Below are 18,148 nucleotides of genomic sequence, written 5' to 3' on the forward strand. Positions count from 1 at the left end.
CTCAAATTGTTCAAACCTGTATACATTTCTTTGTTCACACAATGGAAGAATGTTTGTAACCAAGCAGATCCCCATTGACTACCATAGTAGGAAAAAAAAAACAAACAAAAAAAAAACGTAGTAGTCAATAGGGGGGGCGACATCTGCCTGGTTACAAACATTCTTCCAAATATCTTCCTTTGTGTACAGCAGAACAAAGATATGTATACATGTTTGGAACAACATGAGGGTGAGTAAATTATGACAGATTTTTCGAACAAAATCTGAGAATAGTTCTCAATGGGAAAGTGCACAAGCAACATTGCTCAAAAAGTTGTCCCGTGTATCATCACCTTAACAGGTAGTCCTACTCGAAACTCATGCCATTGGCGTTTGGCCAACGTTGTCAGATCTGTTCCTGTCTGGTCACTCAAACAGATGGACTGTATTCGCTTTTGGTGATACTAGTTGTACTGAAATTACACTCTTTACCCTTAAAAGGCCCACTGAAGTTGAAAGCTTAAAAACATAAATTTTGATTTCCGGGGGACTTTAACTAAAAACCTAACTTAGAAATGTTATGACATTGTTTTTATTATGAACATTGCATTGGCCTACAATTGAACTCAGAGGTACCACCAATGCTTTTATGTATGCTAGGGAAAGCTTCTTGGAACGTTGACAAAGCACAAAGTAGCAAAGTAGAAGTTAAATTGAGGTTTCTTTCTCACATTCGTTCCTTTTCGCGCTCAAAGACGGTTCACTTAAAAGTTGTCGGCTGCACAAAGAAATCTTTTGTATCCGTTTCCCCTAGAACGTCACAGTCTTCTGTGCTTGCACATGGAAGACATTAAAAAACGAGACACATGCCCAGTTTTTTTTCTTTGCCTTTATATTTACTGTCTTTTTGCTTGGCCTAACGGTGAAACCTGTCTCTAAAAGCTCTCTTACCTCTTAAATGTGAGGATCTCTTGCTCATGCACACACTGCGCATTCCTCACTCTCTGGCTTTTGATTGGCAAAGCAAGTGAAAGGAGCTGCACAATGCATCAAACAACGTTTCTCTTACAGGGCTTGGGGTGTTTGACAGAGTGTAGAGAGGAGTGCTGAGTGGATGCAGAGTGACACAGAGTGCTTATCCTCGCAGACACAATAACAATGAGGTCAAAGCACAGATAACAGATGGGATGGAAAGCAAAAGGGAGAAGTGGTGAAAGAATTTAGGAACCCACTGTGCCTTTTTGAAGTTAGAAATTATGGGGAGAATAAGAGAGAAAAGCCAGTTGTGAAGGGAAGTTGAAAATTAGTTGCTAGTAAACTAATTTCTCAAATGTGTTATTAAAAAAGTATTTTATAGATTGTATATTTTGTTGGACATCCATGCGGACAGAACATCATACTAAAATATTCATGAACATGTCCAAAGTAGTCTGAACGAATGAATCAAATAAACAGGGTCTTTTAATGAATTAGAATCATACAGTTTGGCCCATGTAGTCTGATACATGATTAAACAACTCTTATGAGCTGGCTCTTTTTAGAGGACAAAAAACATTTAGCATTACCAGTGTAGTCTGATTCCTGAACGAATGAATCAGTATAGTCTGATTCCTGAATGGTTCTTTTTAGTGAATCAAAAATAGTCACTGAAATATTCTGAATCTCTTACTGAACCGAAAGTTATTATTACATCATGTTTGACTCGAAACCAACTGTTCCTGTTACTGTGTACTTAAAGGTGCCCTAGAATTAAAAATTGAATTTATATTGGCTTAAATAACAAGAGTTCAGTACATGGAAAAGACATAGAGTGAGTTTCAAACTCCATTGTTTCCTCCTTCTTATATAAATCTCATTTGTTTAAAAGACCTCCCGGAAACAGGCGAATCTCAACATAACACCGACTGTAACAGTCGGGGTGTACGCCCCCAATATTTGCATAATGCCAGCCCATGATTGAGGTATAACACAAGAGCAGTTAGTATTACACAAGGGCAGAACGTCTGGATGTGCATTGCTGAATAATCAGACTAGGTAAGCAAGCAAGGAAGACAGCGAAAAATGGCAGATGGAGCAATAATAACTGACATGATCCATGATAACATGATATTTTGAGTATAACATGATATATTCAGTATGCATGACGAACACTTTGTAAAGATCCATTTTGAGGGTTATATTAGCTGTGTAAACTTTGTTTATGCTGTGATAGAGTCGAGAGCTCGGGAGGGGGCGGAGACCGCGCGATTTAAAGGGGCCGCAACCTGAAATCGGCTCGTTTCTAAATATGCCTTTAAATAGGCAGTTAAAGAAATTAATAAAAAAAAAAATCTATGGGGTATTTTGAGCTAAAACTTCACAGACACATTCAGGGGACACCTTAGACTTATATTACATCTTTTAAAAAAAAGTTCTAGGGCACCTTTAAGGCTTGTGAGACTTAAATCGATGTAAATACTCAATGGTTCTTCATGTGTCACATGTGATTTTGTGATTGTGTGTGCACAAGTGCGCTTACGCATACATGTGTGTGTTTCTGTGCGTGGGTAGATGTCTCTGTGGTGCCATATTACTGATGGCGTCCGTCTGCGTATCTGACCTAGCCTGTGGAGAGTGACCTTCAGACCAACTGTTCCATCCCATAAGCTAAACACTCGTGCACACGCTGTATTACAATAGCCAATAAGATGTGTGTTTGCCTTTCCCCAGGTTTATTCTGAGGGAAAGCGGCCTGGCAAGATACCTCCACTCTGCTGTGCTGATCAGTGGAGTTCTGCTGGTGTTCGGGGGAAACACTCATAATGACACCTCGCTCAGTAACGGGGCCAAATGCTTCTCCTCTGACTTCCTCTCCTATGACATAGGTATGTAACACCTGTGACCTTTCTTCTCTAATTGCACTAGTACTTCCTTAAAGGTGAAGTGTGGAATTGCAAAAGTAATGATTCTTGTCATATTCCCAGTTGAGATCTTGGGAAAAATAATAATAGTGCCTATATTTAGACATTTTTGCACTTAATGCATTATAACATATGCTGCCAGCACACTTTGGATTCATTAACCATGTACATTATGATTTATGACTCTTGAGTATGCATGGATCCAGTGACGTATTATGATATACAGAATGCATGCACACTCAGCGGTACAGTTACTGTAAATTGTTTCGTTCAAGCTGCTGCAGTGTGATATTACTGACAGTTCATTACAGAAAGCTGATAAGCCAGTGGAGATCTACTGGAATGCACAGTTGAGTCATAATGGAATTTCCCAGAATATTGCCGACATATGCAAGCGAGACACATACAGGATGCAGTGACTGCGTGTGTGGTGTCTGTAATCAAATCTTTGGTGGTAACCTTATGGAAGACCTCCCAGTGCAGAACCTTTAAATAGTCTACATACCACCTCGTCAGTGCTCTCACTTTTCACTTTTTGAAAGTAAGTGTCTGTGGCTCTGTTCCAAAACCTAGTAAACTCTATGTAGACAGCATTTTAAGACATCATATGCTCAAGATTCAAAACCTGTTCAAATGGTATAATTCTAAGATTCTTTCATTGGTCAAATTCTGAAGTCAATCCCACAATGAACTGTGTTGATTCTGAAAAAAATGACAAGATGGTGTACACAGCAAACAAATGTCAATTATGTCGCTTTTTTTTTTTTTTTTAAACCTAAATGGCAACCTAGGCTCATTGGAAAAACTTGCCTCTACTTACATTTTTGCAAAACTCAAAAAATATACATATACATACAATTCACTGCAGTTTCCAAGCTGACTTATTTTCTTACAGATCCTTGTACAAAACTACTTGTGACCTCAAAACACTTTTGCCATAGTGCAAGATTTGTAAACTAATACTATTTGACGTTTGCATCACACAACCAGCTACATATGTATGGCTTTTCTGATGTAATAAACTTGCTTGGTAAGTTGGTAGCCTGATACTTGTGGTCCCGTGAAACATGAATCACAATACAAGAGCTCAAAGACTCGTTGAAGCAAACTGAATTGGCATGGTTACTTCAGGAAATGTGGTTTTGTCTCCTGTTTGCTTTTGTTACACTATCGTTTAGGTTAGGTTTAGGGTAAGGTAATGCAAAGGTGACATTTCATTTTTGAACTGCTGTACAACAACCAATGAACATAAAACATTGCTAGATTCACATTCTTTGGTTTCAGATAAAACTGAACGTGCTTTTAGCATCAATCACTGGATATTTAATGTGAAAGTGTTGCAGTATATGAAAGAAGCATCATAAAAAGAATTTGCAGAAATGTCACTACAGCCTACTTGTAATTCATTTACAGATGTAATTAATTTAATTAATCTACAGAAAAGTATTTGTAGAGTTTAATATAATTATAAAGGGAGTTTTTTTTTGTTCACAGTATCTGTGTGTGCTGTGTATTTTTCTGCTTATTAGAGTATCATATTGTTAGCTTAGCAACATGGTATAGCCAAACTCAACTGAAATCAATGGTAAGCCAAGTCTCCAGTTTGCTCTTTGAGTTGAAGCCTCTGTAGAGTGTTCCAAAACTGTTACTTATAAGGTTATTTCTCAGTTAGGATATTGCCTTAAGCCCATAGTATACTTCAGTTTTGACGCAAATGTTTGGTGTATGCTTAGAGCCGAGCTTAGAGCCGAAATCATAGCCTTTCAAAGTATACTCCATTTGATTGTGTGAGTGAACACAACGCAGACATTGGACAAAAATTAGACTTTCCAGTGCACACCTGACCAACTATTTCGCTCCAGAAGTTATGAGTGATTAAAATGTCTCCATACTCTTTTAACTCTATCTCCAACAGTGTTTTTAAAAAAAGTTGCCAGTCAGTGCCAGCATTTTTCTTTTATCATATTTACAAAAAATTCATTGCCCCCATAATATTTTGTTGTATGAATATGTAAACATTCAATATATCAAATGGAGGAACAGAAAAAAAAATGTATTCTGGTTTCATTCATTCTTTTTTTATTTTTATTTTTTTAAACACATGAGTTTCATAAAAAACAACATTTCAAACAAAAAACTGAGAAAATAAGCTTTGTCCAGATGAGATTCAGAATGATGATCAAAACATACATGGAGTAGATTGAATCCATCAACACCACCAAAGCTTGCACAGTTGTGTACCTCTTTGTGGATTTGATATTTCATTAGTAACATCAGGCAGTTCTGATATATATGCTGTTGAATGTTTGATGATCATGTTAGCTTAATTGTGCGTAAGCAATCTTCTATCCGCTGCTTCTGGTTCATGCAGATCATCTTCACTTGTTTTTGGATCCGGAGATGCTGCACTCTTTCAGAAGATGCGTAACAGCACCCCCTACCGTGTAAAAGTGAAAACATGGAAAACCAGATAAACACAATGGCGGGGAAGTGTTGTATCATAAATGACGGAAAATCTTACACTTGCCAACATGGATCTATATTTTTGGTGCCATCTCCAGTAATTTGATGCTGTTTTTGTTCTGTCTCTTCAATTTCTTCAGTGTTACCACCTTGTTGAGCAAATAATTTGTGCAAAAAAAATTCAAGGCATATGTGCGAGCTGAGCGTACAGAGTGTGCATGGTTTGAAATATCGGACTATGCTGACACATAAAAAACGAAATATACTTTGAGCTTTAGAATGCAGTTACCTATGCAGGCTGCATACAGGACAGCAAGGCGGCTTGCTAAGTTTTGGAACAGAGCTTGTGAGTGCGTGTTGCTCCAGTCATGCAGATCATTTGTAAATCTGTAAGCACACACGCAGCTGAGGGTCTGTTAACGTAGGTTTACAGATATCCTCAGTATGACCTTTCTCAAGGCAAGACCTCTGTGATGGATTGCTTCTGAAACCTTTGACCTCTGTGGTATAATGTCTGGCCATAGGCATCTGTCTGAGGGTATCTGGTGGTACACATTCATTTCTTCATTCACTGAGTGGTGCTGTCACAGAGCTTTAAAAAAACTTACAGAATGTATTTTGCTTGTAGGCTTTGCAAGTTCACAAAACTTTCTTCTGCAAAGTCAGGCACTGTAAACTTTGACGACACTTTAAATAATCATTTATTATGGACTGATATGGAGAAAAAGAGTGTGTGTGTTGTTTTACATTGCACTTACCTTGAAATATTAAACACCAATTAACATACACAACTTATTTCAGCCAGTCCTTGCAAGCCAACATTGGATTTTACGACTGTTGTTTGATATTCTCTGTGACTTAAATTGTCCCAGTGGAGAGCAGTGCACACACTATAGGTTTACTACGGCCTTTGGCAACTTTGGTTAATGTGGGTTTTTGAATGGAAGACTTTTATGAGGAATATCAGTGAATGATTTAAAGTGTTCCTTTCAGTGCTGACAGTAATATTTAGCCATCATTAAATCCTCATAAAAAGCAGTCGAATGCCAGCGGGCCAGATGGTGTCTGTTATTTTATGAATCTTTTACAGTACCTTAGACAAGGAGGTTGTGGAGTCAAGGGAGGGTGAGAGAAAGGATGAGAGGAAGTGAGAGATTGTGCTCATTCTTAGCGAATTCCTCCCACATTGTTTGCTACAGTAGACTGGCAACTATCAATTCTACCTGGCGCCTCGCTACTGTTCTGTTTGTACAGTGTTTTGAAGCTCAAGTAAAGGCAGGAGCTTTCTGGACTCAATGGATTGTGATGTTCTGTTCTGGTCTCAGGGAGTGGTCATTTTTGGCTTGAGTCTGAGTTGGCTCTGTGTGCTCAAGCCACTTTGTCTGATTGCACAAGTTTCCTTGGACAGCCTTGACTGGCTTTACACATACTGGCTGTAAGAGTCTGTCCAAATATATGCATCACTACCACTAAAGCACTGGCCCAAAATCTGCTCCACTCACTTAATTCATTAAAGTAGCAAATTAGGCCATTTTCTAATCACCAGCAGGCTTCCTGGAAATGCTCCTGTACAATTTCTCATAACTGTTGGTGTTCTGTTCTTCCTGCTGTGTATACAGAGGGCAACCTTTCCAACCTGCTGCAGTGTGTATGAAACAAAATTATTTAATGAACTCTTTCTTGACTTTATACTGCATAAAATGCTGTTTTGTACTTAAATGACTGTTTATTGGACTGATTATGTATGCATTATGTGCAATGATTATGCTCTTTTTGAATTGCACTGCTTTGCAGTCCAGCTTTTGACTGCATCTGGCACTTTAAAGTTTGGTGCAACACTGTAAAATGTATTAAGTTGACTTTTACTGACATATAAATCCTGAAGAAACCGATTGCCTCAAAATTTACAAGCAAAGTAGTTAATCACTTTTAAGTTGATAAAGCTTAAATCGTGCTCACAAATTGAATATGTATAAGTATTCAATTTCTAAAAGCTCAATTTCATTAAGATTTACATTAAGTTTTAAGTTAAGATTTAAGTACGCAGAACTCAACAAAACAGTTTTCTCTTGAAATTTGTTTGTTCATAAAATACTAGAAAAATCTTAAATTTCTCATAACAATATAAAACTTGTAACAGACAACATATGGTTGGGGCAACACTTGGCCATTTATTTGTTTCATAAAATGTTTTTGGTCCATAAAACTACATATAAATAAATAAAACTGTTTTTATGTCAAAACAAAAACTTTTTTTTTTTAAACTTTAATTTGTAATAAAACAATGCATATAATGCCAACCCGGAAATCATATTTAAAGTATTCTGTCCCTAAGGCTGTAAAGAAGCAGTTTTGTAATCTTCAAATTCGAGAGTTGGCTGGCCACACCATAAATATATCACTGTGATCTAGTGAAATGCAGAAATGGAAGACATAAAAGAGTTGTAAATAATTTTGTTCTAGCTAACTTCTCAAAACCTTTTCTTCTCTTCTGTTCTTTACAATTGTTTCTTGTCAGATTGTATTCTATGAACCCAGTGACATCTTGGGTAAAAGCCATACCATTTTAGGACTTTTGGTTTCAGTTGAAACTGTTCACTGGGTGTTTTTCATCATTAATCATGTTGCATTCTGATGTTAATAAACAACTGCAATGTTGTTACACAATCACTTGTCTGATTTTTTTTGTCAAATCGATTTTCAATCTGACTTGGTCACATTTCCTAATTAACCCTTTATGTTGGCTACAAGCTAAACCTTATTAAATGAAGATTAGTGCATCCCAAATCATATTATGTGCAATGTAGTATAAGATTTTGACTCTTTTTCATTGTGACTTTGAAGCTGCCATGGCAATTTTTAAATGTATTAACCTACAAGTAATGAATTTTAAAATAATTTTATTAGATGAATGCAGTGTGTACTATCCCATTACTAGTGACCCGTGTTGGTGTTACTTTTGTAAGTAATGCATTACAATATTGCTTAACTCCCCAAAAAAGTAACTAAATGCATTACTTGGTTACTTTTTATGGAAAGTAATGCACTATATTACTTTTTTGCGTTACTTTTTGTCATCTGGGCTGGGCTTGCTTGCTTGTTTGTTTTTAAGAACCATTTTTGGCAAATGTAAAGGCCCTTTTTCACCAAAACTGAAATGAATAAGCCTTAGGTTGAAAAAAATGCAAATTCGCACCTGTACGGTAGGGGGCGCAGCAATAAAAACAACAACAACAACAACAAAATTAAATGCAAATGTGATGTTTAACTAAAGTCATTTTTGTTTAGTATGGTTGAATTGGATCATCGAAGGATAGCAGAAAAGACAGTGGCTAATAAAGTGAGATCAAATATATGAAGTATATTTGTATTATTTAACATTTAATTATTGCAGGTTTGCGTAATATTCTGAGTTTGCATTTCATTGTTTTTATTCATTTTGAAGAATACTGAATCAGTTTTTGTGCAAGTGAGATGAGTAAATGCTCACATTTATTTTAAAACTACAATACTCATCATGTTTACACAGCACACACAACACCTCTGCACTTAATCCAGATTTCTCTTCACAATGTGAGAAATGAGAAAACAAAGTTTTGCGTTACTTATTTGAAAAAGTAACCCAGATGTTCTGTTGTAAATTTAAAAGCTTGAAAATCGTAATCTGATGACATAACTCGTGTTACTTGTAATGCGTTACCCCCAACACTGCCAGTAAGACGCTTTTGTATACTTTTAGTCTATAGAATGAGAACTGGGACACAGCCTTAATTTTCTCTTCTTTTGTTTGCTTTAATTAGCTTTTTAGTGTTATTTAATTCCCACCTGTAGCAAGATCCCTGTCCTGTCCTCAACCCTCACCCTTTTTTTGCCCAAGAGCACACTAAGATCCTCCATCTCTCAATTAATTTATCTTTCTTTCTTTTTATTTTTACTCCGAGTCAACTTTTAAAGGGGAGAGAAGAGGCATTATTAGCTGTTTTTATGCAGTTTTTCTTGCAATGAGGGACTAAATTCAAGATGACACAGAAAGCAGTTTTCATTTGCGTACCCTCTTGCCATGTCTTCCCCAACTCTTGTACCTCTAATTAGATTCAGGGAAAATGAACCCTAATTAAAATTGTAGCGCTCTGGCTGAGAGGCATTGTGAATCTGTTTTTTTTTTTTTTTTTTTTTTTTTTTTGCTGCACAGACCTTTTGTTTTAATACAACCAACAGACTAGGCAGCAGATTGCCTCTGCACAAAAACATATTTTATTAAGCTTGCAATTAAAATTGGTTTGGTTTCCTTCCTACTGCATCTACTGTTCTCTACCTCTGCTCTATCTGCTCCTGTCATCCAGTGTTTCTTCGTTCTGTTTCTTTGTCTCCTGTACATTAGCTATGGGAGTTGAGCCAATATCCTGTGAGGAAATGAAATCTAGGCAGAGCCAACGATAACTATCAGGAGCAGTTTTACCGTTTGAGAGAATATGAGTGTCACCTTTAGATCTGTAGAGGCTTGGACCAGGTTTATTGCACTCAAGCATAAATTACTCCAGCAGAAAACTTTGTTGGTCTTTGAATAACATTTATGTGTATGCATTTGCAGATGCTTTTTTCCCAAAGCGATTTACATTTCATTAAAGATATATATTTTTTACTGTGACAGAATTTATGCAATTCTGTGCGATTCAGAGGGCACTTACAAAAACCTTTAAAACTAACAGATTAACAGGATCATAAAGGTTTTTTTTTTTTTTTAAAGATGTTTTTTCCCTCATCTACATCAGTTGTAGCTTGATGGGAATATAGTGGTATTTCTTTTCAAATAAGATTCTAATAGTGATTCACACCTTTATAATTTCATAAGCAGCTCCCACAGCATTTTATTGGCTGCATGATGTCAAGGTGTATAGTTAAATGCCAGGGTGTTCCCATCAAACTGATTAAGCTACATATGCATGGTAAACAATGAGAAAGAAAACCCAGTTATAATGAATGAACTCTTTCTTACATTCCAGGACAAAGTTTTCTTTATCACGTTTCCAGATGTGTCCATTAACTAAGAGTTGCAGGCGTCAGAGATTAGCTAAATGTACCTTTTTTGTTTTTGCTTTCTGAGATGAAATTTTGTGTGTATGCTGGTGTGATCTTATTTAAACAGCAGCTCAATCAGTACTACACTCAAGAGAGCTGTTTGCAACCTGGCCACATTTCTTGACTCCCTATTTGCCTGAGAACTCTGAGGGGTAAATGCCAAATTTACATATTAATGCTGTGGCATTCTGTGTTGACTTAGAAAGTATGTGATGGCTTTTGAGACATCAGAAATTAATACTTTTATTTAACAAGGATGAATTACATTGATTAAAAGAGACAGTAGGGACATTTATAATGGAACAAAAAATGAAATAAATGCAGTTCTTTTGATTGATCAAATGAATCTTGAAAAAAATGTATCACTGTTTCCACAAAATTTTAAGCAGCACAACTGTTTTCAGCATTGATAATAATAATTAATATTACTTCTTTTATTGTATTTTCGATCAAACAAATGCAGCCTTGGTAAACATAAGAGACTTCTTTCAAAAGCATAAAAAAATCGGTATCACTTCAGTATGGGAAACACATATTCACTATTATTATTGCTTATTAATAGTAAGGTAGTTTTTGTAGTGTTTAAGTTTAGGTATTGGGTAGGATTAAGGAATGTAGAATATGGTCATGCAGAATTGGGCATTAATATGTGCTTTATAAGTACTAATGAACAGCCAATACCCTAATAATATGCAATATTATAATATTAATATTAATATATTAATAATATTGCATATTTAATATTGCTAATAAGCAACTTGTTAAAGTATGTCCTTTGTGTTGTCTTTTCTCTTTTGCAGTCATAAAGCCATCTTTGTTCACTATCATTAGACAGAACTGCACTATGCTATGCTTGGTGGTATCTTTGTGATCCAGTGCTGTGCTTGAGTACATGTAATGTGTGGTGTTAATCTCTGCGGCTGTCATTAGTGGTGCTATAGGGAGGCTGTGAGATGTTGGATGTGACCGTTGTTTCTCTGTCTGTGTCTCACGCTCTTTCCTGTGATCTGTATATTGTTGTTCTCTTATATAAGAATCTATTGCTACAAAACATCTGTGCACAAGGGGTTGTTAAAGTGTTGGTTGATTATGATTTCACTTTTTAAACTTTAGTTGGTGTGTAATGTTGCTGAACAATATACAATAAATAAACTGAGCATAAACAATGTCTGCAAAGTTACAGTGCCCAAAGTTCAATGCAAAGGGAGATATTTTCTTTTAAAGAATTCTATGTTTAAGGACTACAAGAAACGGCTGGTAGGAACTACAACAAGCTTCTTCCCTGGTTCGTTACATCACTAACCCTAAAATGTACATAAACCCTGCCCCTGAGAATATGCAACAAAGTGGGTGAGGCCATGTTGGGATGCTTTAGAGAAGAGGAAGTGTTGTTGTAGTAAAGTGTTGTTACCGTGCCATCATTTTACGCCATGCAGACTGTTTCACAAACGAGGGTCAATTCAACACTAGATTTGCACTAAAGATTAACATGACGGCACATGCTAGTCGATGAGTTGAATCATTTCCACAGCAACTACATACATTTATCCACTAACTGTTCAAAAACGTCCAGATGCATTCTTATGCTGCGTTCACACCGCTTCAGACGCGCGTAAAATTCGCTCAATTCACGTCATGGGAGGGGCTTTCATCTCTTTCTGCACAGATCTTCTGAATAAACACATAATCTCGTCAGTTGGAAACCTGTAGCGGCAATTTAACTCGATTATGCCGGCCGACTTTTGCTAGCTAGAAGGTGGGCTAGTATCAACGGCTAAAATCATGCAGAAAGTTTTACAGCTAACCAGATTGTCCAATTTCTTTGCTTATTCTCTTCCAGGCAAGGTCCTTTTTATTCCTGTCTCAATAAAAATATAATGACACATCATAGAGCTCAGGGTGGAGTCCCTGATTGGTTAACGCGCCGCGAATTTACGTCAAAGTTCAGATTTTTCAACTTGGGCGTTTGGGCGTCAGCCGCTCAATTCGCGCATCAGGCTCAATTCGCGCTCAATTCGCGAGATTCTCCAGCTTTGTTGTTGTTGAGCAACTGAAGCGTAAGCTGTTAAAGCTCCGCCCTCTTTTGGAAAGTAGCAGCTCATTTGCATTTAAAGGGACACACACAAAAACAGCGTGTTTTGCTCACACCCAAACAGTGGCAAATTTGACAAGCTATAATAAATGATGTGTGAGGTATTTTTTAGCTGAAACTTCACAGACACGTTCTGGGGACACCAGATACTTATATTACACCTTGTAAAAGGGGCATTATATGTCCCCTTTAACTATGTGTCTATACTATGTTTTCTTGACGCATCTGTCTGCACGCGTATATGCACATAAATGAATTTACTAGCAGGAAAGCCTGTAGAATGTAAAGAGAGTCTTTGGTTTCCTCTCCCTGCTGATTAACTGACCATGAGCGCGGCTAATTACTGAATTAAAAGCGTGTAACAAGCCGAGAGTGTGTCTGATCTGGCAGCCTGGGAGAAACATATGCCATAGAGCTAATGTAACCTGGACAAACACTTACAGTTCAGAACACACAGATGTCTCTGTCAGGAAAAGGTTTGGTGTACATAGTGTTTGTACACTGCTGCTGTGGGGAGTAAAATAGTAAAATATGAGTAAAATATCTTTGCACTGATATTAAATTCTGGCCGACAAACATTTTCGGAAATGTAAATTAGATTAAATGAGCATTATCAATTCAATATCCAATATTGATAAATTAGTAACGATTTATCTCTAATAACATCTATTAATCAGTATGGTACCTATATATATATGTATTGTGCATCTCTAGAATAAAATATGAAATGACTAATAATCTAATTATTAGTGTTAGGGTTGTGAGATAATGTTTAATAATGGTATTATAATGCACACTGTGAATGTAATAGCATCTGATGTTACTTTTAACTACATTTATGTATATCAATATTTTTAAATTTATTTGCATGTGTGCTTTGCAGCATGTGATGAGTGGAAAGTTCTTCCAAATCCCAGTCTTCATCGTGACGTCAACCGTTTTGGACACACAGCAGTTGTCAGTAATGGGTAAGTTCTTGATGTGAATGGACTCTTTCCATTCACTGATACAATCAGTTTATGCGCTCTTCCTGTACCCAGGTTGTTATTTTTTCCACTGAATTTCATTTAGTTAAACAAATCATGATTGGTCAGGAAAAAAAAAACACTTGAATGTGTGGCCTTATCTTCTCATTTCCTTTGGAAAATTGTTTTGGCAATACAAATGGGTTGAATTACAAAAAAGGTCTGTTTTCTCTTCCACTCAGCTCAATGTACATTTTCGGTGGTTTCTCTGGTGTGATTCTGAATGATGTGCTGGCGTATAAGCCTGCCAGCTGTGAGGCCTTCCTCGAGGTGGATCTTTGTCAGAGCGCTGGTCCTGGTGTTCGTTGCATCTGGATCGAAGAACGCTGTGTACCCTGGGACTCTAGCCATGCTAATGACAGTGTGCCTGCCTCTTTCTGCCCTGCACGCACCAGTAAGAACCTGTCATTTTAAAAGCTTATTTTAAAACACCGGCTACACAGAATTACTTTTATGGTCAATTATGGAGGTATTGTGACCTGTTTTTTAGGCTTGTTTAATCATACACTCACATTGAATTGATTTCTGTTTCGAAGGAGTCAGTAAAAGTGGGTCTCACATCACCCTGAAGGGGTGTGTTTTGTGGTGATAACTGGCTCACTACATCATTCCACCTACTACAAGGATATTTGACACAAATAAATGAATTAATGGGTATGAAATATTGATCTACAACATTGAGTATTACAGCATTGCTGGAAACTAGGTACCTGGAATAACAGGACTCTTAAGCAGTTTAGTAGTCATTATACAAAAATATTTGACCACAGAGTGCTGTGATTGACCAATCAGTATCAAGTATTCCAGCAGGCCATATAATAAGATAAATGAGGTGCCAGAATATACTGTACTGTTTAAAAGTTTGGGGTCAGTAATTTTAAGAAATGCCAAATTACAAAAATCTAATTATATTTTAAAATATATATTTAGATAGAAAACAGTTATTTAAAGGGGACCTAATATGCAAAATTTCTCTTTTGCATGGTGTTTGGATATAAATGTGTGTTGGCAGTGTGTGTACACAACCACCTTATAATGATAACGTTTTTTTTTTAATCCCTATAAATCATAAGCTGTGTCTCTGAACATGCCCATTTGCAGGTTTCTTGCAATGTGACAGCAATTTAGCCACATGCCCCACCCATGAATATTGACAGACACTGCCGTTTTAACATAGAAACAGCCTGAGCAAGTTCACAGTGAGTTTTACACAGTCCGCCATCCATTGCTGCACTGACGAGAATGTCTCCCAAGCGTTTTAGGTGTTCTGTAGCTGGATGGACTAATCCACATAGCTTTCTCCATTTACTCCCGAAATCTGAGCCGCTGAAGACGAGGTGGATTAATTTTGTTTTCAAAGAAAATGCTCACTCAACTCTACCGAAATTTGTTTATGTCTGCACGAATCATTTCACATCGGACTGCTTTGTGAACAAATGTCAATACAAAGGGACAATTCAAAACACGTTGAGCTAAAAATTTGTTACTCAAGGATAGATCAGTACAAACTGTTTGTGATCCAGCTTACAGTCTCCAGAGTGAAGCCGGATATGGCAGTAATGAAGGTGAGAGCACTTTATTAGTTCATTGGAGTTGATTTACAGATATAAAGTTTACCAGTTTATTAAGCACCACCCGAAAAGGCATAAGGTCTTTATATATTTGTTTACTGTTAGTTGTAATGAGTGTTTCTGTGTACTTCACTGTGTATGTTGATGATAATGCAAGAGAGAGAGAGTTTATGGATAATATTTGAATGCACACTTGTCTATACACCTTGTCTGCTATCCTACATCACCATCTCAGTGGGGTGAAGTTCACTGTACATTTCATTCAATTGAGTTGGACCATTAGCTCTGTATGTCAAAGCACACCTGGAGAGTATTTTTCCTTCCAATAAATCCTCTGTCAGGAGATTATTGTTAAGCCACATATAATCCTATTTACACTTGATACATTGGGAGGCTTATATGCAGAGCCACTCACATGTTCTGCTTTACCTTGATGGTGTGCAGCCTGTTTTCCACTGGGTAAATCCTGCCTGACTGTGGAAATGCCTGTTGATAATTGACTGAACAAAAGGTCAGTCGGCGCATAATAATCTCATAGCGATGTAATTATGATTGCGATGAAACCAATCTCCAGTGATTGTGGATACAGATGTTTTTTTTCTGTGGGCAAAACTGGACCTGAGAGGATTACTGCAATTACCGCATGGAGTTTGGAGTTCTATCAGAGGTGGATTGGACTTTAATTAACTAATGGAATGACACACAAGTTCGTGATGGATTATCCTGTATTTTGTGTATCTCAGAGAACTGTAATCGTGCAGTTTATCATTGTTCGTAGGCAGTATTTGGGTGGTTGCTCTCTGTATATTCACAAAGCTATCTGGACTTTTTACTGTACACTATGTATGTTCCTGATATTATGTGTTGTGTGTGTATAATATATACTACCAAACTACCATTCAAAAGTTTGAAATTGGTAAGACTTTTTTTTTAATGTTTTTGAATTTTAAAGTAACTTTTCTGTTTTTTTTTTTTTATTTATATTTATATTTTTATTTTATTTATTTCTCTAAATTATTCTAATATGTTGATTTGGTGCTCTAGAAACATTTCTTATCAGTGTTTTTACACAATATTTTATTTGGAAACAGTGATGCTATTTGTTTCAGGATTGATGAATAGAAAGTTTGAAACAACTGTTTATTTGAAATAATAAAAATCGTTTGTAACCTTATACAATATCTCACAGAAGTAGGTACACACCCCTCATTTTTGTAAATATTTTATTATACCTTTTCATGTGACAACACTGAAGAAATGACACTTTGCTACATTGAAAAGTAGTGAGTGTACAGCGTGTATAACAGTAAATTTGCTGTCCCCTCAAAATAACTCAACACCAGTATGAGAAAGTGAGAACGATAACACCAAATTTAACACGCCTGCTCCCCATTCATACCTGAGACCTTGTAACACTAAAGAGTCACATGACACCGGGGAGAGAAAATGGCTAATTGAGCCCAATATAGACATATTCACTTAGAGGTGTACTCACTTTTGTGGCTAGCGGTTTAGACATTAATGGCTGTGTGTTGAGTTATTTTGAGGGGACAGCAAATGTACACTGTTATACAAGCTGTACACTCACTACTTTACATTGTAGCAAAGTGTAATTTCTTTAGTGTATATATATATATATATATATATATATATATATATATATATATATATATATATATATATATATATATGAGCGATTTGACTGCACACTTACTTGCAGAAAGTTTTTATTGACCAACATTTCGGCACAAAGCCTTTGTCAAGGTATTTCTTCAGTGTTGTCACATGAAAAGATATAATAAAATTAAAATTCTGTCATTAATTTCTCACCCTTATGTCGTTCCACACCCGTCTGACCTTCGTTTATCTTCGGAACACAAATTAAGATACGTCAGAACACTGGCTCAGTATTGGCCAAAGCTGCACACGTGAGCACCACGACGCATGCATGTGATGCTGACGCAGGAGCCGGCCAATAATCGCCGTTCTGACATAGAACCTTGAAGTGATGGATGTAAACAGAATAAGATAATGACACAGAAGAGAAGATATTGTTGCATAAAGTCATTATTTTTGTTTTGTTTTTTCCGCACAAAAAGTATTCTTGTCACTTTATAACATTAAGGTTGAAACACTGCAGTCTCGTCTACTGTTTTAACAATGTCTTTAGTACCTTGCTGGACCTTGAAAGTGTTGATTATATTGCTGTCTATGAACATAGACAATATCTTAATTTGTCTATGAACATCAAAAATATCTTAATTTGTTTCCGAAGATGAATGAAGGTCTTACGGGTGTGGAACGACATCAGAGTGAGTAATTAATGACAGAAATTTCATTTTTGGGTGAACTAACACTTTAAGAGTGTAATTTTGTTTTTCCTTATATTTATTTTCTCCCATCCTTCTAGTTCATTTTTGTCCAGAATTTTCTAAATGTTTATACTTTGATACTGTTCCAGGCAAAAGCCAGTTCCTGTGTGATTTCTCTTTCCCAGAAATAATGATAATAATGATAAAACAAACCAACAAACAAACAAACAGAAAACATTCTCACCCCCCAAACAAGAACAGGAACAACAGTACTTATGTGTATTGTGGTTATTCATGTCTGAAATAAACAAATTCACAGTCAGGACAAACTTTTTTTTTTTTTTTCTCTGTCCTTGGCTCTTCCCCTCGATTTTCCAGTTTTAATTTTGCTGTGCCCTGTCCATGTCCACCTCCGCTGTTCAACTTTAGCCCTTACCCATGTGTCATTGCACACACTCATTTTTCACCACAGTTGTGAAGTGTTTCACCTTGAGAGCTCTGAGTCAGACCCTTGTTACCTCTAACCTCCAATTTTTGTTTTATGCTAATAAGTTGATATTTTCTACTTGTCTCTGATAATTCTTGTTTTTTAAACCATAGATCCAGCTGATAAGCAGTGTCAGCAGTTTTCTGACTGTGCTTCCTGTACTGCCAACACCAATGACTGCCAATGGTGCGAAGACAAGAAATGCATCTCTTCTTCAAGCAACTGCACTGTGGTATGTCA

General features: G+C 36.6%; 1 protein-coding gene across 6 annotated transcripts in view; it reads left to right on the forward strand.

Moving 5' to 3' along the window:
- The window catches only part of atrnl1a (attractin-like 1a), a 332,899-nt gene that overhangs the window by 59,886 nt on the left and 254,865 nt on the right, over positions 1-18,148 (forward strand). For all 6 annotated transcript variants that reach the window (XM_067386115.1, XM_067386114.1, XM_067386113.1 and 3 more), the window contains exons 10-13: positions 2,689-2,843; positions 13,397-13,481; positions 13,721-13,932; positions 18,022-18,140. In XM_067386115.1, the coding sequence (XP_067242216.1) occupies positions 2,689-2,843; positions 13,397-13,481; positions 13,721-13,932; positions 18,022-18,140 (571 nt within the window). The remainder of the gene's footprint in view (positions 1-2,688; positions 2,844-13,396; positions 13,482-13,720; positions 13,933-18,021; positions 18,141-18,148) is intronic.

Source organism: Chanodichthys erythropterus, chromosome 5 (assembly GCF_024489055.1).
Source record: "Chanodichthys erythropterus isolate Z2021 chromosome 5, ASM2448905v1, whole genome shotgun sequence".
In the NCBI taxonomy this organism is placed as follows: Eukaryota; Metazoa; Chordata; class Actinopteri; order Cypriniformes; family Xenocyprididae; genus Chanodichthys; species Chanodichthys erythropterus.